Here is a 22652-nt window from a genome sequence, read left to right on the forward strand (position 1 = left end):
GAAGAAAAACGAAGCATGGTTTTGTTTCAAGTTTTCTTTTACGTTACTCAGATCTACCTTTCAGTTTACGAATTCTCTCTATAGCTGAATCCTTTCTTCTGATGCTTTTCCATTTTAACATTCAATTATGTTTTCATTTCTAGAAATTTTATTTATTTTAAAAATATTTTTGTTCATCTTTTGGTAGTTTTTTTCTTATACATGTTATAAATAATTTTTAATATATTTGAATACTTCAAACATCTATGCTGAATTATGTATCTTAGCCTTTGATATTGAAGCCTCTGAGGATGGGGGGGGGGTCTCATCTTTTTTTCCCTGTGGACTTGCAGTAATGCTGGCTTATTCCTGCTATTCTCTGTGATTGAGAGAGTGAGTTCATGCTTGCTGGCATGCTATTTGTTGGTTGGGATGATTTCTGCCTGTTTCTCTTGGGCAATGGGAACTCCTGTAATGAATCCTTTAAAAATAGTTATAGGCACCACAAATGATGCAAATGCTGTCGATTCAGATAAGCCCATGTGGATGGCAGCCAGTGACACCAATTTTCAGGAGACTCTTTCAAAAAACAACCTATAAATAGCCAAGGCTGAAAATGGTAATTTTTCTTATTGTCTGCCTCTTCAACTTGTTTTTCCTTGTTTTATTTTCGTTCACTCTTTGTAAAAGGCTGCTGCCTTTCCTATTGGTGCTCCCTCTAATTATCACATCCATTGCGCTCCACTGCTGTGGCTAATTTTTAAGAATATCTTCTTGCTAGGCCATGAGCAATTTCAGGATGGGAATGAGTTTTATTTATTTTTAAATGCCCAGTGCCTGACACATGTTTTTAACTCAATAAATTTATTTACTTTGAGAAAAAAAAAAGAAGCTAAGTAAATGAATGTTTAGAAAATGGTATTTTAAACAAACCTATTATTTAAATCCTTGAGGTTTTCAATCTTATCTCAGTACTCACTGGCCAAATGAGAACCTCCTAAATTCAGTCTTGTTTATTATTCTGAGTTAGTTGAACCTCCATAAAGTCTACAGTGAAACACACAAGGGCACCGGCTGCTTCATGCCTCACACCCGACCAGCATCAGGGAGGCCATTTATTGTCTCTAAAAGAAAACAAAAGACACTGTGTTTTCTTTCTCTTTTATTGCAACCCATTGCAAGGTCAAAAGATTCACAGAAATATAGAAGCTACAAACTGGATGAATTTCCTTTACCCACTCAAAAAGACATTAAAGACGAAAGACCAGACTTTTCCACTACAGCAATATATTTCATATAGACTTTATTCTGAAAATACTGTTGACATTTTGGAGAGGATAAAAAGCCCTGCGTTAAACATGTTCACATATATTTATGACATTCTAAGCAAAAAAAAGAAACTTTAGATTGCCCAGGAAAAAAATCATTTTAAGCCTTGTTTCAAAGTATCTAATGAGAACACATTCAACAACCATCACAGGATCATTCAAGGTGATGTTTTCTTGGCTGTTTTTGAGATTAGTGCTTTGAGGCTGGATATGGTATTTCTACAGATCCCTACAAATACACCAAAGCAGTTTTCCAGGTTATGATGCGTCCGGCTTTCTGGATTAGTCGATACCTTAAAGAATAAGTGCAAGTCGCCCACCCCACCCCCACCCCCCAGGCTAACGCATGTTATAGTGCTGTGCTTCAGATTCAAACAACGCAACATTAAAAAAAAAATCAATTATACACTTTTGAAACCATTGGACAACCAAACTGTAACGCTCCCAAGATTATTACAACTTTGAACGGAAATGGCACCATCTATATCATTGCTGGCTCTCCCCTCTTTAACTATTTAAAATATAGTGTGACATATATAAAAATTAAACTTTGCTTATTCACTCAAGCTATCACTATACATGTCATCTTATAAATTAGTTTTGGATTTAAAAAACCAGTTAAAATATTGTGACTTAAGATATTTTTCAGTGGTGGGGAAATGAATATGAAGACAATACCGTTGGATGTGTAAGAAGAATTACAATTTATTAATAGCAAACAGCTTTTTTTCTTACATAAATTTTATTCCCTTCAAATTAAATTAGTAACCCATTTAGTGATGGAAAAAATACTTTTGGTGTTTAGCGACTAGATTTTCCAAACTGACTGGAATTAAAAGCAAAAACATGCCACATCAGAAACATGTTGACATGATCAAAGGAAACACTTGTTTACATAAAAAGAGTTATTATAAATAAGAGAATGGTACTTGAATGTAAAGCTATTTTTCACTTCTTACAGCTAGTATCATTTTAGCAACACTGGGACTTCTATAAAGTGAAATTCAAATCTGAGTATATCTGTTAAAGACCAAAAAAAAAAGAAAAACAGTTATGTCCACATTGAGAAAGAATAAATAGCAAACTCACAAGTCAGGGTTTTGTATATCTAACTACTGTGAAAGATAATCACGCTTTAGCTTAAAAAGGCTCCCTTGCTGTCTTGATTATAAATCAAGACTTAGGAAAGGTTATTATGAGCCTGAGTCCCTACTATGAATTAATTGTAAAGATGTGTGAAATCAAAACGTATATTCATTTACTAATAGGTATTGCCTAAACTGAAAGCTGGCGATCTTTAACTAAACAAAAAAATGCTTATTTCTGACAAGTGTAAACAGAATCTTAATGAAAAGATTTTCTAACTTTTCTTCTAAAGTCATACATTAACCAGCAATAGATCTTTGCATAAGGACTAGTGAAAATATAACATGCACATCTCCAAAAAACCTGTTCTAAAGCCCAAAGCAAAGCAAAAAGAAAAAAACAAATCAATAGAAAGATTGTCTACTTATAGCTCATTCATTAACCTTCTATTAATGTGACTAGCCCCGAATCTCAGAAATATACTTTCATAATTACCAAATTAACAAAAATAATTAAATGATCTGTAGAGTTTTTTTTAATAACTGCACACTATTAATTACATTGGTGACTTTAATGTGGATAATGCTAAGATTAGCTCCAAATATCATTAAAATATATCCAGACCAGTTACTATCCGTGAAATAAAAGCTAATAAAATGTTAACGTAAAACTCAAATACGTAGTACTCCAGAGAATTTGGCAGAATAGTGAATAATTAACTTTTATGAGCGGGCCAGCGGGGTTCAGATCGCTGACTCCACACGGAAACTTCACAGAAGGCCCTGCTCTCTCTAGTCCCTAAGCTGCCCACCGGACGGGAGGTGGGGAGCCCCGTGGGGGCAGGGCGCTAGGGGAGTGGCAGGGGAGGGCGGGGCCTGGAGAAAGGCCTAGGGAGAAAGTGCGTGCGTGCGTGTGTGTGTGCGCGCGCACGTGTGAGACAGGATGAGAACCGACACCCGTGGATGTGCTTGAAATCCTGAAAAGCGCTAGTTCTCAGGCTTTCGATTAGGGCCACGTCACTCCCTTCTGGTGACCATCCACAGAACTGCACAGTCCTTTCCCATCAGAAAAGAAGGCGCTTGCCTTCATTTGGGGGCATCTCCACTGGCAGAAATTAGAAGCTCGAAATAATGGATCTTTTTTTTTTGATTCCGCAGTTAAAAAAAAAAAATTAGCGAAATAAACCTTTGAACTTAAAAACTAAAGGTCTGTGCCTGTCAAAATCTTTCATTTTTAAGACAAAAAAAGACCAGCTCACCTGGGAACAAATAGCAACTGCGCGGACGCTATGCAGTATGCAAACGAGACGCGGACACACACAGGGGGCACACGCGGGGACACAGCACAGTCGCGCCTCGGCCGGGGCCGCCCGCCCCAGCTCCGCACCCTAGGAGGAGGCGGCAGACACGCCGGGCGTCCAGCCCAGCTGGTAGGCCCTCTCCAGCGTCCTCTTGCAGTCCTGCAGGACGGTGCTGAAGGTGATGTGCGGGTACTGCTGCACCAGCTGCTCCACCGTCACCTCGTTGACCTGCCAGAGAACAAGAGCCACCATCACACATGGGCACCGCGACCCGCCCTCGTCCTTCTCAGCAGCACCAGCAAGTGTTTGCTGGGAAGACCTGCCCTAAGTATGACATTCTACCTGGTACTAGGTAGTACTAAGTTCTATGTAGTACTAAGCAGTACTAAGTTCTGTGTAGTACTGAGTACCACTAAGTTCTACATAGTACTAAGTTCTATGTAGTGAGAGTGAAAGTGAAGTCGTTCAGTCGTGGCTGACTCTTTGTGATCCCATGGACTGTAGTCTACCAGGCTTCTCTGTCCATGGGATTTTCCAGGCAAGAGTACTGGAGTGGGTTGCCATTTCCTTCTCCAGGGGATCCTCCTGACCCAGGGATTGAACCCAGGTCTCCTGCATTGCAGGCAGATGCTTTACCCTCTGAGCCACCAGGGAATTTACACAGTACTAAGTTCTATGTAGTACTAAGTTCTATGTAGTACTAAGTTCTACGTAGTACTAAGTGCTATGTTCCCCCATGGGGTTTTTTTTTTTTAAAGATGTAAGGTACCAGGAAGTTAGTGCTTTCTGGGAGCATAAATGAGCATGCTTGCCTAGGTCTGAACCATGTCCATTGAAGGGTGAGTGCCTGGGAGGGGAGGAAGCATGAGACACTCTCACGCATCTCTGACTCTGCCACCCACCTGGCAGCTTTTTTAGGAGAGAACCATAGGCTGCTGGAGAGGATGCACGGGACTCCGGATAGGAGTGGTGGGCAAAATGTTCATTTTTCTTCCCCTTAAATGTTAAGGTGCTGGCAAACCTCAGGCCCCTTTGTGGAAAAAGGCTGAAAATGTGGGGAATCAATCACTAAAACATATATGGCTGGCAGGTCAGAGATGGCCCCAACAGACCTTAACCATCAAAGACACCACCTTGATTCTTGATTAGACAAGGCAATCAGACAGGCCTAATTAAAACTAACACCTTTTCAATTGCTGTGCTGTGAAGGGATTAATTTGTCAATTATTTTTAAGCTGATTGCAGTTCATATCACAAAAGTAGACAGCTTCCTTCATCCTTCAGATAAATAAATGATTAACCTAAGAACCGCAACTTTTAGGTTGCTTTATTTAAAATCTTTATCGAACACTTCGGCATTTTCAAATACAATAATGCTTCATTTATATTGAATAAGCTGGTCTGCAAGAAGGTTCTGCTGAGACACATTTTTGTGCTTGCTCTCCACGTCTGTCCACTACTGAAAAAGATCAGGACCATCAGGAAAAACCTCAAACAATATCAGACCCTTGCAATTTGCTTTGAAAGCCAGCTTGGGAGTATGCTGACCGTGACATTAAGTCCTCTGCACTTTTCTGAAATAACATGGTGTTTTGTTAAACTATGTTACATGTAGTCTTTGCTAAATTCAGAGTTGATATTTCCACATTGCACTGATGAGGCTTATTTTTTGTCAGAATTTCTATTCAAGACTTTCTTGTATTGAAATCAATTGTCATTCCAAATTCAACCAAGCTATGCAGTTCAATCTTTTTGTGTTACAATGTATGACTTTTGTTTACAAAAACACGAAGAAAATAATTTTGAATAAAGAGAAAAACTGATATACAAATCAGAATTGAGAATATCAACTGCTGACCTTAAAAGGATTTCTAAGCAACATAACATCTTTTAAAATTTAAATTCTACCTAAGTCTAGCTTGAGTGAGTCTGCTTGAAACAGTAACTGACAAAGTCTTGCATCGCCTGGCTGTGCCTGTCTCTCCAGGACATTTCCGATATTATCCAGTCACCTGACCTAATGTCAAGTTACCAAGCTGTCCGAGTCCTTTCTGGCCTCAGGGCCTTTGCACCTGCCGTTCTCTTTATCTGGAATACTTTTAAACCCGCCTCCCTCTTCAGAACCCCCTTCCCACGGCTAGTCCTCCTCATCCTCAGTTCAGTGTCATTTCTCCAGGGAGCTTCGATCCTTGCTCTCAGCCTGCTTCCCTCCTCAAATCAGGCGAGGCTTCCAGGTCATTCTCTCTTCCAACACTGCCTACTTTTTCTTCATGGTACCTTCAAAAGTCGGTTTATAATTGCTTTGCTTAATGTCTGCTCCTGTTCCAATGTAAGATCCACAAGAACCATGATCCTTTTGTCATTCGTGAGCCAGACTCACTTCTTAGTGAATGAAGAAAACAATAACAAACTACAAACGGAAAACAGAAACCCAAGAGCAAAGCGCTGCCAGACACCAACATGCTACTGGCCAAGACCAGCAACCTCCCCAAGACCCGTCCTCAGCGCGGGGACTTGCTCCTTCAGAAGCTCCCTTGGCGACGCTGCGTGGGGCACTCCTGCTCTGAGCCCACGCGGGCACCTGCAGGCCCATCGCTGCAGCACCCTCAGCCTGCACCGCAGTCATCTCTCCACTTGACTCTCTTCTACCTGAACCAAGTCTGGGCACCAGAGACTGCCTTTTCTCTTTGGTGAGACTATAGAGCTGTGCACAAAGCAGAGGAGAAACGTGGTGGCCATAGCTGACCTTGCAGTCAACCAGGCACAGGTCAGAGTCCTGGCTTCACTTTGAAATTCAGTTTCCTCAACTGCAAAAACAGGATACAAGTATCAACATCACGGGTGCTACAAGGATAAAATAATATGCCTAGCACTGTGACTGTGGTGTTGGAGAAGACTCTTGAGAGTCCCTTGGACTACAAGGAGATCCAACCAGTCCATTCTAAAGGAGATCAGCCCTGGGATTTCTTTGGAAGGAATGATGCTAAAGCTGAAACTCCAGTACTTTGGCCACCTCATGCGAAGAGTTGACTCATTGGAAAAGACTCTGATGCTGGGAGGGATTGGGGGCAGGAGGAGAAGGGGACGACCCAGGATGAGATGGCTGGATGGCATCACGGACTCGATGGATATGAGTCTGAGTGAACTCCAGGAGACGGTGATGGACAGGGAGGCCTGGCGTGCTGCGATTCACGGGGTCTCAAAAAGTCAGACACGACTGAGTGACTGAACTGAACTGAACTGAACACTGTGACTGACATAAAGAACTCCTCAAATGGTGGTTCCTATAGTAGAGCTGAGGCTCAATAAATGATCATTACTGAGTTGATTAATGCTATGGTAGGGTGACCAATTCTCTACAGTGATGTTCAATATTGTTCAACTTCTGAGCTATTTCAGAAATAAACCTTGATAACTTAGCTATCACCACAGGGTAAGAAGCAACCTTGATAATACACTTCATATATAAGGAGAATCTATCCTATCTTAAGCTCTCTGGAGAAGGCTCCGAAACTTTTCTCAGTAACAGAGTCTGGGTTTTCAACAGCCGCTTTCAGGAAACCCTCCCTTTCCTTCACCTGATGTTCCCCCAGGCTGCGGGTGAGGTTACTTTCTTCCCTGCTTCCACAAATAAACTTGGAAGGAGGCCGGTCTCACTCAGGAACAGCTGAAGTCACCTGGCCGAAGGATTTTCAGAAAATCTCCCTCAAATGGCAGAGGAAGTAGATGTGGCCCAATCACCAGCATTCAAGCAACAACTAGCTGAAAACAGATGAAAAACGGAGGCAGAAGAGAAAACCTCTAAACCCACCAGAAAGACGGGCTTGTCTTCTGCAGTGCGTCTCTTCTGATCTACACATAGGCCTGTACAAAGTTTTACACCAAGGACTGACAGGCATTTTGTTTTGGAGGCCCAATTTTTATAAAGATAAAGTATCACCATGTGATAGCTGCCATGAAGAGAGATAAAATTCACCTTAAGCAAACTTGATACATGAAGGTGCTGATTTATGAAGTACAGGAATTAGCTTCAGTTAGGGGTCAACTGTCGACTCTAGCAAAGACTCATGGTAGGGTTAATTTAGTCAGTCAGCTCTCTTAACATGTTTTTATATCCCTTGATTTACTGAAATTCTGTCTACCTTTTCTGTTGCATAAAGCAAGGCCCACCGATAGCTGAGAATACACAGTGGGCTAGATTTCTGGCTTTCATAGGTTGTGGGTTAAAAAAGGACAGTCATCTGGTTTTGTGTAGCTGTATAAAACATGCTACAGGTAATCCTCTGTGGATATAATGTGTCTTCTAGGCAGTCCGTTTGCTAACTGTGTTCTGTAAACTCTAGAAAATAAAGCAGTAGGGGAAATGCAAATACTCCATTTCAGAGCTTTGTTGGTAGAAGCTATTCAGGGGAAATACATGTGTTCCCACTAGGGAAGGTTCTATCTTTTACTTATAGTGTCTCCTGGCGATAAGGTGTGACACATTTTATACTGAAGCTATTTTCATTTACTCCTCACAAGTATACACTATGCTCACCTCTTTGTATACACTCCAAAAGCAGTTTGGTGCCTTAGAGAAAAAGTTGTGTGTAAGACACTGGGGCAGTCCAAATCATTTCAGCTCTCAGGCCTACATAGGCGTTTCTGCAGACACTGTCATGCACAGCTCCACTTGCTAGAATGAAAAGAACTATTCTCGTTCCATCTCATAAAATGTATGTAACATAAAAACGGAACATGAAGATGAATTAAAAAAATTTTTCCCATGATCCTTGGTCATCTGTTCTTAATTTCTTTTTTCTCTGCTGCAAACTATCAATGGCAATTTCTATATTACACATAAGATTTGAGAAATGCAGTGGATGTTCTTAAAGAAATACTCAGCAGTGTCATTTGGAGAAATTACTGTGATTAAGGTGGGGGGGGGGCGAAGCATGTACTGCAGGGTTTTTTTTTAAATATAAGAAAAATTGGATTTTATAGTTCTCTCCAAAGACTGTATAACCATAATTTACATTTTCAAAATTATTATAACTCTTTTTAAGGTAGTAGCAATTTGTCTGGTATTTTAATCTATTTTGAGTTAACATCTATTAGCACTTTTTGAAAATGTGAGGCAAATTGCTGTGCTAATTAAGGTAAATGATACCATGGTTTCATCCTATCGCTGTGGCTACTATAGCAGGGTGAGGAGAGACTGGGCAGGGTTTCTGAGATTCAGTTTAACCTACTTACCTAAACCATCACCTGTTTCTTCACCTCCTTATAGACACTTTCCCAAGAAAATTCCAAAAAGTGTAAGATTAGGCCTAAATTATCTCTCCAATGATACCTATTGTTCAAAAAATACAATATCTGATGAAATCTGTTGAAGAAACCATTCATTTTAAGTTATTCTCATTTCCTCTTTGACTCATGTTATAAAATAGAATGTATTTCTTGTGTCGAGGGGAAATATTTGGCACTGGAGTATATTAAAACTACACTTAAGAATATAATGATTTACTTAAAATCATTTTTTTAATGGAGAAAGTTTCCCTGCAAAAAGTGAACATCAGTCCAAAGCACCCCGAGCAATGAACGTATCGCATCTTTCCTGGACCATAAGCTCCTTGACAGCGAGGAGTACCTTAGTCATCTCCGCGTTTTCAGGCCTACACATACCACCTGGCACATTCCCATCCCATCAGAATATAAGCCCCTGCTTCTCCTCACTGCCAAGCCCCTCGCAGCAGGCACGCGCCTGGCACATAGAGAGTACTCAGTGATAACTGGGTGGCTGAGTGTTGCTCCATGGGCATGTACCGAGTAACCAGAGAAGCACCAAACAGTACTGCGTCAGAAACGGTGGCGACAAGCTCACCTCGTGCCCAGACTGCTCCGCTACAGTGGGGGCAGGCTCTAGAAGCTCGACAGTGCGGCAGCGCCAAACTCCTTTAACCCTTCGCAGTTCACACACAAGGTGATTCTTGGAGCTCCTCTCCTTTCTCTTCTTGCCATCTGACTCCACCGGGTACCTCCGTCCTGACACACCTTGCCCGGGCTTCCCAACGCTTTTGCACAGGAGACCACAGCGGCTCGCGATGGCGGTTCAGCATCATGAGCTGAGGCTTGCTGGGCCACATGGCCGCCGGGCGGTACTAAGAAGTGCTGAGGCTATAGTGCGGCAGTTGCTCAGTCGTGTCTGACTCTTTGAGACCCCATGGGCTGTAGCCCGCCAGGCTCCTCTGTCCATGGGATTCCCCAGGCAAGAACACTGGAGTGGGTTGCCATGCCCTCCTCCAGGGGATTTTCATGACCCTGGGATCCAACCCGGGTCTCCCACATTGCAGGCAGATTCTCCACCATCTAAGCCGCCAGGGAAGCCTTAGGCTATACTTCAGATGGACCGACGGCAGCCCTTCCTACTGGGGATGTGTGGCTCAGTATGCTAGGGAGACAGCGCTGAGAAGCAGGCTCGTGGCGCCTGGCCATATGCAGGTTCCCAAAGCTTTGCAGAAACCCACGATTCACAAGCTTTCACACTCCAGTTCACAGCACCAGGGCACCCTGCTCAGGGTAGCAGACCCAGGTGGGCCCCACAGAAGACTGCAATTTGGGGACATTTAAGGTTCCTTCTGAGGCCACAGTTGTCTGCTGGCAGGGGAACCGTGGACAGAGTGTCTGACTCAGAGCAACGCTATTTCCACCTTCTACTTGCCTGGGCTTCAGCACCTCTGCACGCCGTCACTGTTACTTGAGGGGCTCTTTTTGGGGGGGTTGTTGGTGGTTGATTGGTTTCATTGTCACAGCCATATTTGGCATTTGTTGTCTCAACTGTCCACGATCCCCATCCTTTGTGGCCCCGGGGGCTGGCTTCATGGGAGACAGTGTCTCCACGGCCTGGGCGTGGGGGAAGGCTTCAGGACGGTTTAAGTGCGTTTACTCTGCACTTATTTCTCTTACTGTTACATCGGCTCCACCTCAGAGCATCAAGCGTTAGATCCTGGAAGTCAGGGAGCTCTGAGCTACATGGGCAGTACAGTCCCAAACAGGGAAAAATTCTCCCACTGAAACTGCCGCACGCACCCCATGGAGAAACACCGTACTCTTCCAGATTAGCTGCTCATGAGGTAGGATAGAAACTGAGGACATTTTTTTCTTCATGGTTTATTTTGGCAAAATACTTGAAAATAATTTATTTTTCATCCTAATGAGCAATAAGGCAAAATGAAAGTACGTCCCCATCCTAGTAAGGATGTAGGAAAAACGTTCAGTGACCATCTACCATTTTCCAAGCATCTAAGCATGAACACTGCTGGTTACAGATGAATCGCACCTCAGACAAAATCAGCATTTCACGTGGGGTCACAGCTGGTGAATACAGCCAGGATCGCAATCCAGACCCGCAACGCAGGCACTCTGGGCCCCGGGCCACCCTGCCCTGTACGCCATGCGGTGCACCAGCTGTCTCACCAGGGCCTCGCTGAGCACCCTCCTAGGAAACGGCCACGGACGTTCATTTTCCAGGTAACACAGAATGACTGCGGGCTACTGTAACACATTTCAAAGACCTTGACGACCTCTTCAAAACGGCTGCTCTGCATGTGAATTCTAACGGATCTCCTTTATAATTCTAACCGCTCTCCTCTGGCCTGCAGAAGATCCTGTTTGGAACTGTGGTTGTGTGAGACCCTGAGACATGGAGGAAGCGTGATGAAGCCACAGGACTGCCGTGGGCCTTTGAGGAGGCCAGTGGCCAGCCCAGGCCATAACCCGGCGTTCTCTCCCTGCAGTCTCCTGTCCCTCTGGGTCCCAGAGGCAGACAGGCCAGCCTGGCAGGGACAGCCCCCCACCCTCCTGAGCAGAAAGGATGGACAATGACAACAGGGAGAGCAAAGCCTGAGAAACACGTTCCGGGGCACGGAGAGGCGGCGGTGGGCAGAACTTTGCAGGCCCCGACCTCCACCAGGAGGACTGGAAAGGGCTTTCCAAAATCGGGGGTGTCTGAGTGGACTCCAGAAGGACACGGAGATATCAGCTTTGATGCTACACGCATGAAATACACGCGTATTATTCAGGGGAGAAAGGACATGTGCTCAAGAGCAAGGAGAAAACAGCTCATCCATCCTTCACTTTTGTAAGGCAACGCTTCTCCAGCCCATCTCACAGACTCGACGGGGTAACTGAAGCAGGTTCTTCGCTGCAACGGCACTGCTCTGAGCTTGGTGCAGTGGTGGGGGAGAAAATAGGTCCCCCCCTCCCCTTTTCTGAAGGCCGAAGAGTAAGGAGCCCCCAGGGAGCCCGGGCAAGTGTGGCACAGCACAGGGGCCTCCTGCCTCCTGACTCTGGCTCTCCCCCTCAGCTGGTCTGCCATCCCGGCAGACTCCCCGGGCAGTACCCCTCGCTGCTCACAGCCCTGTGGGCTGACTCCCGGCGGCCTGGGGGCAGCGTGTGGTCTCCCGGGCAGTCAGGAGCGGCTCGGCTCCTGGGACACGTGCTGGCTCTCCCTGCGGCCTGGCATTCGCCAAGTGCCAGCAGAAATCCTCGTGGGCGATGCAAATGCAAATGAGACCCAGTTGCTCTTTTGCCAAGTGCCCGCTGGCCCCAAGATGGGCATGTACTCAAATGGATAAAGTAAGGGGGACGGGAATTTAGTAATACTTCAAATTTGCATGTCAATGAGATGAGTCATCTAAGTGCAGTGTAAAATGCTTTACATAGGCCACTAAGGACAGAATGAGACAGCAGACCACACAGGGATTTTTCTCTTCAGGACCTGCACTGTCAACCACGTACGCCGGCTCTCTGCAGGCTGGGTGGGTGTTTTCATGATTCTGTTTCCCTCCCTTTGCAGCAGGATACCCATGGCCCTGTCTGGGTGACTCGCCACATCCGGCCGATGCCACCTGTGACCAGGGCAGGGAGGTCTGGGACGCCAGGAATTGGACGCCGCTTCTAAGGTCTCTCCCCTTGTCTGTTTCCCTGGGGCTGCAAGCTGAGCTTCCCCGCGGTCCAGCAGCTCAACAGGCAGGAGGAGGCTGCGGGAGGACCCGCAGTGAGGGGAGAGGCTGGGGAGGACTGCGGGAGGACTCTGAGCATGAGCAGAAGGTGCCCGCGTCTGCAGGCAGTCACGTGCCTTTCCACTCCGCTTCCTTTCTCAGCCAAACCAAGGTCTCTCTCCGCACCCCATGGTGACTCATACATAAAAAATATCAGTGTTTCCTGACATGGGGATGGATTCAACTGTGCCAATAATCCCCCCAAAAGAGAATTCATTTAAGAGGTCTCTGGACTTCAGCCTCAGCAGCCACCAAAGAATTCCAGGGACAGTTTTATCCCAGAAAATCTCGTGCAGTTACTGAAACTAGGGGATAACTAAGAACATCCAGAATACCGCACACACAGCTTAGGCGATCTTGTTATGTAACTCATAGCAGAGGCATGGTGGTGACTGTTAAACGAAAGTAATTAACATGAACATGTTCTGTCCGTGGAGACTAAGGGGAAACAGGTGTTCTGCCTAGAAAAAACATTTCTCAGTGGATTTCCTACGAAGTCAAAATGTCTTGGGTTTAACTCACAAAAATTTTTAAGTTAAAAAAAGAAATTAAACTGTGTCTGCAACCAAGAATACAAACAAGAATTCAGTGGTTCCCAGTCCAACTGCTGATTAGAACCACCTGGGGAACCTTTGAAAAACGTCTCAGTGGCCTGATCCTATCCCAGACTAAGCGCATGCCAGTCTTGGAGGACTGGGACCCTGGCATAAGTATGTTTTAAAGCCCCTGGAAGGTTTCAGGGTGAAGCTCAGGTTGATTGACGAGATCCCAGAGACACAGAAGGTGGCCACCTGACCTTCCCAACATCTAACGGAAGGAAAGAGTCCCCTACACCCAGCTCACACAAGCACCCAGTGCTTTCTCAAGGACGTGAGTGAGTGTCTGATATAATTTTAAGGAGAAAATGACTATCTCATTGGAGTCTAAAAACCACCCGCTAAATATGTGCGGTTACAGGCCACCCTTAACACACTAGGCCTCATGCAAGAACCTCATGCTAAGAGCCCAAGGCCTTCGAGGATGTATTTTTTTATACAGAGGTAAGAAATATTACTCTTGGGTGGCAAAAAAACTCATCTCAAAATCCCAAAGCAGAGAGAGACGGACACCGAGGATGCGAGGAGCCTGAGAGAGGCAGAGGCTCACAGACGCAGTCAGCTTGGCCAGATGCAGCCTCTCCACCCAGAACCCGCGATGGTCGAAGTGCTCGGCTCTGTCAGTATCACCACTGGCCTGGCTTCAGGCTGTCTCTTTCTCGGGAAATGTGGGTTGCCTGTCAACACTAGCGTTGCTGCTACTCACCGGCGAGAAAGCTACAAGGAATCTGGAAGAACGGGGATCACAGAAACGCCTGCAGCACTAAGTGAGAACGGGGGCTTGCCGACCTGAAGCCTCTGATTGGGGACCAGGGTGACAGGCGTCCAGCAACTAGACCGTCAGAGAGAAAAATCAGCGATGTTTTCATTCCCTGTTCCACAGAGCGAGCCTCCACCCAGAAGGATGTTTCAAGCCAGGTGGAAACTTCAGGTGTAGTCTGGGATAGGATGTCCTGAGGCTGCAAACCCATGGTACTGACCCATCCTGCAAGGCTGTACATCTTTCGTACAGATTTGCACGTGCAGCAGAGGTAACCAATCCTGACATGTGTGGGACGCCTGGATGGACAAAACCACTGGGGAAGACCTGGTGGCACCCCAAAAGACTACCTGAGGAGAGCTGGGTCCTAATAGGATAATTAATAAACACTGTCACTGAGGGAGCAGCGAGTGTAACATATTTATGGGAACACATCTGTGTGTTTCTAACTTAGACTTGAGCAAGTTAAGCTGAAAAACACAATTGAGAGAGAAAATGCTCAGAACCTAAAATTATGTTTTCTTTTGTGCTTAATGGCTTTCTTGATTTCAATTTTTATTTTCTTACATAAAGCTTTAGAGCGATGGTAATCACTAGTGGACACCTGATTAAAAAAAAGAAATCTTTCTAAAACTGAATTTCCAGCAGGTAGAATTTACAGATTTGACCTGTTTCCTAAAATAACTCTATTAGCAGCAAAAATTTCTTCTGCATAAACAAGCGACAGTTTTGCCTTTCAGAAGAGAGGCTCTACATGAATTAGAGCAGTTCAGGTTTAGGCTCGGACAGGTGCGTCTCGTCACACCGCAGATGTCTGAACTCCGTCCTTGACTGACCTGGGCCCCCGAGGCAGCACTCAGGGCCCCCCAGCCACAGGGAACTGGTTCTAAATCCAAGGTGTCGTCTTTCTTACTCACTTATTTATTCCCTGAAAAGTGAACGCGAAATAGATACGTTTTTATTTTCTGTCAAATGAGTCACAAGCAGTGGGATCTAATGGTTTTCAAACTCGCTTTTGGTTGTATGATACTTCGGCAAACCAAAGTAATAAATAAGTAAACAAATCAAATAGATAAGCCAAGCGGATAAAGCAGTCAAAGTGGGGTCACTGGGGCTGCTGTTAGGTGCCGGGACAGGCCCTCTGGCCTCCTAGCCACCCTGTCATCCCTAAGAGGCTCGCAGGCACCTCCTCAGGACCCTGGGGCCGCACAGAGCGCAGGTGGGGACAACCCGCAAGCCACCTGTCCACTGTCCACTGCGTGTTCGTTTACTATCTGTAACGCACCAGCCACTGAAGCAGGGCCTGGCTGTACAGCACAGGCTAGGACCCCACAGTCCTTACTTTCTTAGGAGGAGGGTGTCCTGGGGATGAGGATGCAAGAACCCACCACCACAAGTGAGGGCTCACACCCATGACTTTCTTCCGGAAAGGAACTTTACAGGCACCGACTCCCTTAATCCTCCCAACAGCCCTGAGATCGGTGCTCCTCTCATTCCCACTCCACCGATAAGGGGATGCAGGTGCAGAGAGGCTGCCTGGGAGGGGCAGCAGGAGCCAGGGGCCTGGCGCCACGCGGGTGTAGCTGCTCGGGGATGGAGCGAGCTGTGGTCAGGAAGGCGGAAAGCGGAGTCAGTGAGATGGAAGTCGCTGTCGGCTGCAGCGTGGAAAGACCTGTCGGGGGTGGTGAAAAGTAACGGCAAGTGTTCACAGTTGGTCCTTTCCGGCAACTGAACCGTCGAGGGCCAGAAAGACAAAACTCCAAGGACGGTTGCTGAAAGCTACGTGAGGCCAAAGCGAGGTTCTTCGCGCAGAAGAAACAGAATTTCTGGCACCCTGATGCCACTGTGCCTGCCCATTTGCTTGTCTGTCTTCCCCAGCGGGCTGCAGGCTCCATGGGCCAGGAACTCTGATCTCGTTCACTGTTTTTTTCTCACCTGTCCCCTGTTATAGTTACATAGTAAGGAGCTCAACAGATGCTTTTTGAATACACTGATAAAATATACAATAAACATTGGAGGCTGGGGAAGGAAACTGAGGCTTTCTCTTGAAAAACTACTTGCCAGACGTGGTAGCCCCTGGTAGCCTGGTGCTGAGTGGCCGGGTTTTGGGGGGCTGGCTGGGGGGCCCCCTTCCAGGGACCCACAGAACCCCCAGTCTCCAGAGTGTTGGCAGGCGGCCCTCATTTCTACTTTGCGAAGTGAGATGCTTAGGAGTGCTGGGGTCTGAATTCCTGTAAGAACTCCCTGTTAACCTCTTCTATTTCTAAATCAGAAAAAACCAATATGACCCTCCAACCTTAACTCTCCTTATAATTACTTAGGGGCTTCCCTGGTGGCTCAGAGGTTAAAGCGTCTGCCTGCAATGTGGGAGACCTGAGTTCAATCCCTGGGTCGGGAAGATCCCCTGGAGAAGGAAATGGCTACCCACTCCAGTATTCTTGCCTGGAGAATCCCATGGCCTGAGGAGCCTGTTGGGCTATAGTCCACAGGGTCGCAAAGAGTCGGACACGACTGAGCGACTTCACTTTCACTTTCATAACTACTTAAGCCAAATCAGAGTTCCAAGGAGACTATTTACTGCAAAGCAATGATGCTTCAGGCAAACTCCAACATAACATTCTATTCACCCTGCAGCATGGCAGGCCTCCTCTTTCCTCCTTTAAAAAAACATTTCACCATGCATCAGTCCCACAAAAGGAGTGAGCAAGACACAAGCAGCCACTTGCACACCCCCTAAAAGGTTCCAGGGACAGGCGGTCTTCCCTGAAGAAACACACCAGCGTGGAACTGACGGGCGGTCTGACTTGCCGAGCCCTTACTCTCTCTGTTCACAAGAAAGGACTTAGCCCTGCAGGTCTCGAGGTTTTGTCCTCCATACGTTTGACCATCATTTAATGGGTCCTAACTAGCAGCAGCAGCAGCTATTCATAAAACAGATTAAAAAAAAAAAAAAGTTGTTGTTTGAGTCTCAGGGGCCTAGGTTTTCTTTGTAAGATCTGAGCATGTGAATTTATATTCATGGCTAGAATACATGAACGGGGCAGTTCACATCATGGTTAGATATCTGATTCCAGGGCAGCTATGTGCATACGTGAGTCAATAATGATAACAGTCATGGTAGCTGACTCTGCGCGCTTACAGACTGCATGGCCTTGGGCTGAGTCCTTTATTGAAGTATCTCATCTAATCTCATAACCATCCTGTGGTGCAAATATGATCCCATTTTTCAGACGGTAAAACAGGCTTTTAGAGCTTAAGCTATCCGAAGCCCCACAGACAGTCAAGCAAAGAGTGAAGAATTTGGAAACGTAGAGGTCTGCCCCTAGCGCTCACCAGGGTGACCACTGTGTGAGGTGCCACAGCAGGCTTTCCTACTTTATTACTTAAACACTAGAAAGGCCTTCAGTGACTGCTCTGGAGAACTTCAGGCGAGGAGGGCTGAAAGAGGAGGAGATGGGGCCTTGCCTAAAATGAGGTGGAGAGATAACCTCTGAATTTCAGCTGATGTTTTTTTCCCTGTTTCAATTACCAGGGATAATCAGGAGAGGGCTGTAAAAATGTGTTTTAAAGTGCTCCTGTGCAGAAATCACTGGGAGAAACTGTTTTATCAGCAAAAGGAACAAGATGCTGATATTTCAAGCGAAGGACTCGAGTTTGGATTTTAGAGCCCCAACCAGACACAACTCTCCGATTTTCACATCCTCTCTTGGAGCACGTGGCCTGGCGGACAGCTTGGGGAACGGATATGTCTCCCACGACCGCCCCATCTGATACCGTCAGACCGCTCACGCCTTGTCAGGGGAGCATTTTTGTTTTGTTTTCCTTGATAAGGCATACATTTGCGATCTTAAAATTCTGGCTACCGGCAACCTGGAGACAGCTGTGGACACACTACAGGCAAGGGCAGCCCCTGCAGGTACACGTTTTGTTTCATGGCTGAACTGCTATCCAAACAGTCCTGGACACAGGGCCCCGCAAATTATTTTCCCCTAAACTGATTTTTCCAGTTAGTTCTGTATAATAGTTACAGAGTCCTATATTATTTTCCCCGTAGGGCTTTCCTGCTCACGGCTCCTAAATAAGCTGATGAAAACTCCATTTTTTACGCAGAAATCTTTAGGCTGTTGAGGCTTTCTCTTACCATAATTACTTCCTGAAAAAAAAACAACGCAGTGGTCAATTCCTCCTGAATATTTTTACATTACATTGGGCACGCAAAACTTGGCCCTTGATATTTTAAGGTTGCAAAGCAGATTCCTGGCCTTAAGGAACTGACTGGTCTCCCTTACTTTCTTTCTGCATTGACTGCTCATTGATTTGATTAAATCTCTCCACCATTTCAATGAGAGAAACCCTGTGTGAAAACAAGGATTTCTTACGACCTGAAGAAATCATCCCTTATTAAAAGAGATCATCTGTTTCGCTCCTCAACTAAGCACTTCAGGAATGAGGGCAGGTGAGGAGAAAGGTCTTGGCAGTGGCAGTTTGATGAGAAATGAATTAATTTGATTATTTCCATGGTGTGTGGATCAATAATAGTCGGCCTCCGTGGAGGCCCCTGGCCTCAAGGCAGCTGGATAATCAATAGGATCACAGAGGCAACTCTCCTCCCCCAGCAGTCTCTCTGATCTTTTTTGGGCGGACTCTTCACGCCTGTGTAATTCTAATTTATGTCAACTAGAAATCAAAGAAATTCCAAGAGGCTCTGGTCAGAGGACATTGGGGTGGACCTTTCAGAATCTATTTACGTCTGCTCCTTAAGTCGGGTGGCCCCCATGGCCCTCCTGGCGCCCCTATGGGCCGAGGCAAGGCGGCTTCCCCACTGAAGGGCTGCCACCTGCTCTGGGCAGAGAGCACAGTGGGGTGAGCGGGGGCTCCCCACACCCATCAACGACTCCACAGACACGTGAGCGCCAACAAGCATTTCCAGCCAAGCGCTTTGCCAAGAGTGGCTCCCTCAATAATGCTCTTTAATGCTACCCCAGACGCTGGCATTTTCAAATCAAATGAACAGTGTATAAAATTAGTTCTGCATGAAGTTACAGAAAAAGAAAAAAATATAGAAAGTGAAAGGGAGCTTTTAAAAGCTCCAGAATTTTTTCATCCAACTGCTTTTCACAAGGGTTTGGCATTTGAGAATTGCTACATTTATGATGTTATTTGCTGCTCATAATTCAGGCCCTCTGTCTCCAAACTTCTGTATTAACACACGTTGCAGAGGTTTCCACCGCGACATTTTATCACGGAGGTTTCCCAAACCAGCCGGCCTGCCTCTGGCGAGGTCTGTTTTCTCAGCCAATGCCACACCACTGGGCTCCCTTGCTTTTCATCAACCTTGTTACCCCAAACATTTTTCATTAACCTTGAACACTGCATTTCCATTGGCCCTACAGCTTTCCCAGGAACTTTTTTTTTTTTGGTCCTTCTTAGTTTTGTTCTCCATCTAAACTGCCATGTAAGAAGTGAGGAAAATACCATATTATTAGAAGAAACAGATCTGAATAGAATCTAGAATTCACTGAAGTTGTGAAAACGACTTCCATGACCAAAGCGACTGACTGTCTATAATTGCGGAAAGCAGAAAAAAACATATTGCTCTTATTAGAGAGTCCCGTTGGTTATACAAGTAGTTTTAACTAAATCACCAAATAAATGCGTGTTAAGTTGATAGGTGACTTCGGGTCAACTCTAATTCCCAAGGTCAAGTAAGCCTTTGAACAGTCTTTAAGAATATAAGTTCACCCCAGTTCATCAAAGCCGTCTCACACAGCGCTCTCTTCTCTGCGCTTTCACAATGCACTGAAGTTTAGGGGATTAAGTGGCGTCGGCTTCAAACCCAAAGTAATGCCTCTAACATGCTTATCCATCCAGCAATCGGAAGAGCTACTCACACAGGGGCTTCTTAATGTGCTTCCTAATTTTACAAGCACAAGGGGAACACTGCATTTGTCTAACGACTGGAGGACTCCTTCCTAGGAGTCACCCATTGCTGCCAGACAGATTTACTGCTGTTGAGTTTAGACGCTGTCTGATAATCTAAGTACATGCTGCTTTCATCTACAAAGGATATATTTTCTCATCTGTTCTTTATCTAATGAAAGCGTGAGGAAGAAAAACACCTTTTCCCCCCTACAACAGATAACAATGTATTTTGTTATTTAATTCTTCAAAAGCTCAAGTGAGGGGGCAAAAAAAGCAGACATTTTTAAAGTATAGCTTCCGAATCAAATATAAGTGGCCCCGAGTGAAAGAAAATAGAATCGGGTTTCAGCATTTCGGAAGAGCCCAGGATCGCAGGGCACCGGCCCTGGGACACATGGACGTGAGGAAGCCCGTCCGCCTCCAGATCAGGAAGCCCGCCGACCGCAGGCCTGCCAGGGGGGCTCGCTGCGGAGGCCAGGGCATCTCTCTGCCCCCGCCTTTGGCTCTAGGTGGTGTGGAGAGAGGGGACAGAGAACTCAACTGAAGAAGCCTCCAGGGGCTAGCAGCTTAGATTAAGGTACATGGAGATGAGTGAGAGGCCCAAACGAACTTTCTTCCTGCTGTCTTTGCTGGCACAGAGGACCACACGGAGACGGACAGTGGCTCTTTGCCTCCTAAACAGAACTGCACTGTTTCCGGTTTTGGTTCTAATATCCTTTCCTTCATCATTTTTCTTATTTCTTTCTTTTTGCTTTCCTGCCTATTTGAATAGTTTCATCTTTAACTCACCTTTGTTCCCCACTGCAAATCTTTCTTCAGCCTTATGCCTGGATCAGTAAGTTGATTCCAAATACACTATCCCTCAGAGGCATCAGTTTCCCTTCGTAGAGTGTGTTTAATATGCAATTATTGATCTATTTATGTAGAAATAAAAATCTTAAATTTAAGTGAGGGAAAAGTGAAATGGCAACATCTTTCAGTTCATGTCTTTCCTCTTTCTAAAGATTTCCTTTCAAAAATGGGATAGCAGACAATGCAATTTTTTCTCATTTGCAAATTGAAAAATCAAGACCCAGGTTAATATAATATTGTTGATGATAAGAATAATTATTAACATTAAGCATTTTATATGTAACAAGCATTACTCTAAGGGCTTGATATATGTCCACTCGTGTAAATACAGCATTTCTACAAGACGGGTACAGTTATTATCCTCGTTTTACAAATGAGGAGACGGAAGCACTCAGAGGTCAACCTGTCCGAGCTGACACAGCGAAGTGCAGACCCCAGATCTGCGCCTCATCTCTGGCTCCAGAGTCCACGTCCTCAACTGCTACCTTTTGGCTCTCGGCTACTCACATACTCCTTGGAGTATGGAACCTGGAGATGGACAGCATAGTACACATGTGGAAGACAGAGCATTCACGCTGGGTTTCCATCCAGCTAAACCCACCAGCAGGCGCAGCTCCATTGATAAAGTGTCTGCCTGCAGTGCAGGAGACCTGGCTTCGATCCCTGGGTCGGGAAGATCCCCTGGAGAAGGAAATGACAACCCACTCCAGTACCCTTACCTGGGAAATCCCATGGACAGAGGAGCCTGGTGGGCTACCGTCCATGGGGCTGCAAAGAGCTGGGCACGACGGAGCGACTAACACTTACTGACTTAGTCAACCAGCAGGCTTTTTAGTGCGTGGCTCTACGTGCGCTTTGGGTGTGGTTTGGAAACTTCTTCCGTCCGCACAGAACCTCCCGCGTTTGGCCCTAAACTGCCTTAAGCCTGAGGACGCTGGCCGGCAGGGCTGGGCTGGTGACAGCGGGCTGGATTGTGACAGCCCTACTTTGGACGAATTTGCATTTATGCAGAAAAGGATCCTTCCACTTACTGAAAATTGGCAAAATGCTAGTCAGCAAATACATCTGAAAGGATCTTCTTAACTAACTGGAGTACCAAATTCAGCTCCAAAGAGGGTGCTTATCTCGACAGGTCTAGAGTCTGGACTAGAAACACGGTGGCCTCCGCCAGAGGCTGTGGGCGCATGGACCCGGCTGTGAATGCTCACCTTTTCCTGCCCTTGCGCAGGCAGTTCGTGTGCAGCGATTCCTTCAGGCAGAAGCCGGAGAGTTCTGCTGTCACTGTTCGGGGTTTCTAGAACACTCTGCCGGCTATGGACTCTTTCACTTGTTTTAAAAGGAATCATTTTGAAGTGACAGGGTTAGTAGCAGTGTAAAGTTAGTTAGTAGTGAAATTTAAGAGAGACTTGCCACCCCGGGCTGCCACCCCGGGCTCTCCGCTGTTGCTCAGTAATAAACTCAGTCAGCGCTCTAGGCTGGGCTGAGTATATAAAATCTCTCTAATCATAACTAACTGGAAAGGTCTGGTGTAAGTTGGGATTGTAAAACATCTGGAAAAAAGAACTAGGTCAATTAACAAAACTGACAAAGCGCACAGAGAATTTGGGCCATTCTTATTTGTCCCCAAATTTGCTACATTTAGAAAATGCATGCCCTTTGAGAGGCATATATATTTAGCTTCACGCTTTTTTGCTACATTGTCCCTAATCACCAATCACAAAAAGCAGCACATGTGTATAAACTGTTACAAGCTGCCAACATTTTCAGAGCCAGTAGCTGAGGTGGGTC

At 45.7% G+C, this 22652-nt stretch overlaps 1 protein-coding gene across 1 annotated transcript in view; it reads right to left on the reverse strand.

Moving 5' to 3' along the window:
- Nucleotides 1-1204: 1204 nt before the first annotated feature.
- Nucleotides 1205-22652, reverse strand: part of FBXL17 (F-box and leucine rich repeat protein 17) — a 517327-nt gene continuing 495879 nt past the window's right edge. Inside the window, exon 9 of the mRNA XM_052642856.1 lies at nt 1205-3921. Within this exon, the coding sequence (XP_052498816.1) occupies nt 3781-3921 (141 nt within the window). The 3' untranslated portion in view covers nt 1205-3780. The remainder of the gene's footprint in view (nt 3922-22652) is intronic.

Source organism: Budorcas taxicolor, chromosome 7, assembly GCF_023091745.1.
Source record: "Budorcas taxicolor isolate Tak-1 chromosome 7, Takin1.1, whole genome shotgun sequence".
Classification (NCBI taxonomy): Eukaryota; Metazoa; Chordata; class Mammalia; order Artiodactyla; family Bovidae; genus Budorcas; species Budorcas taxicolor.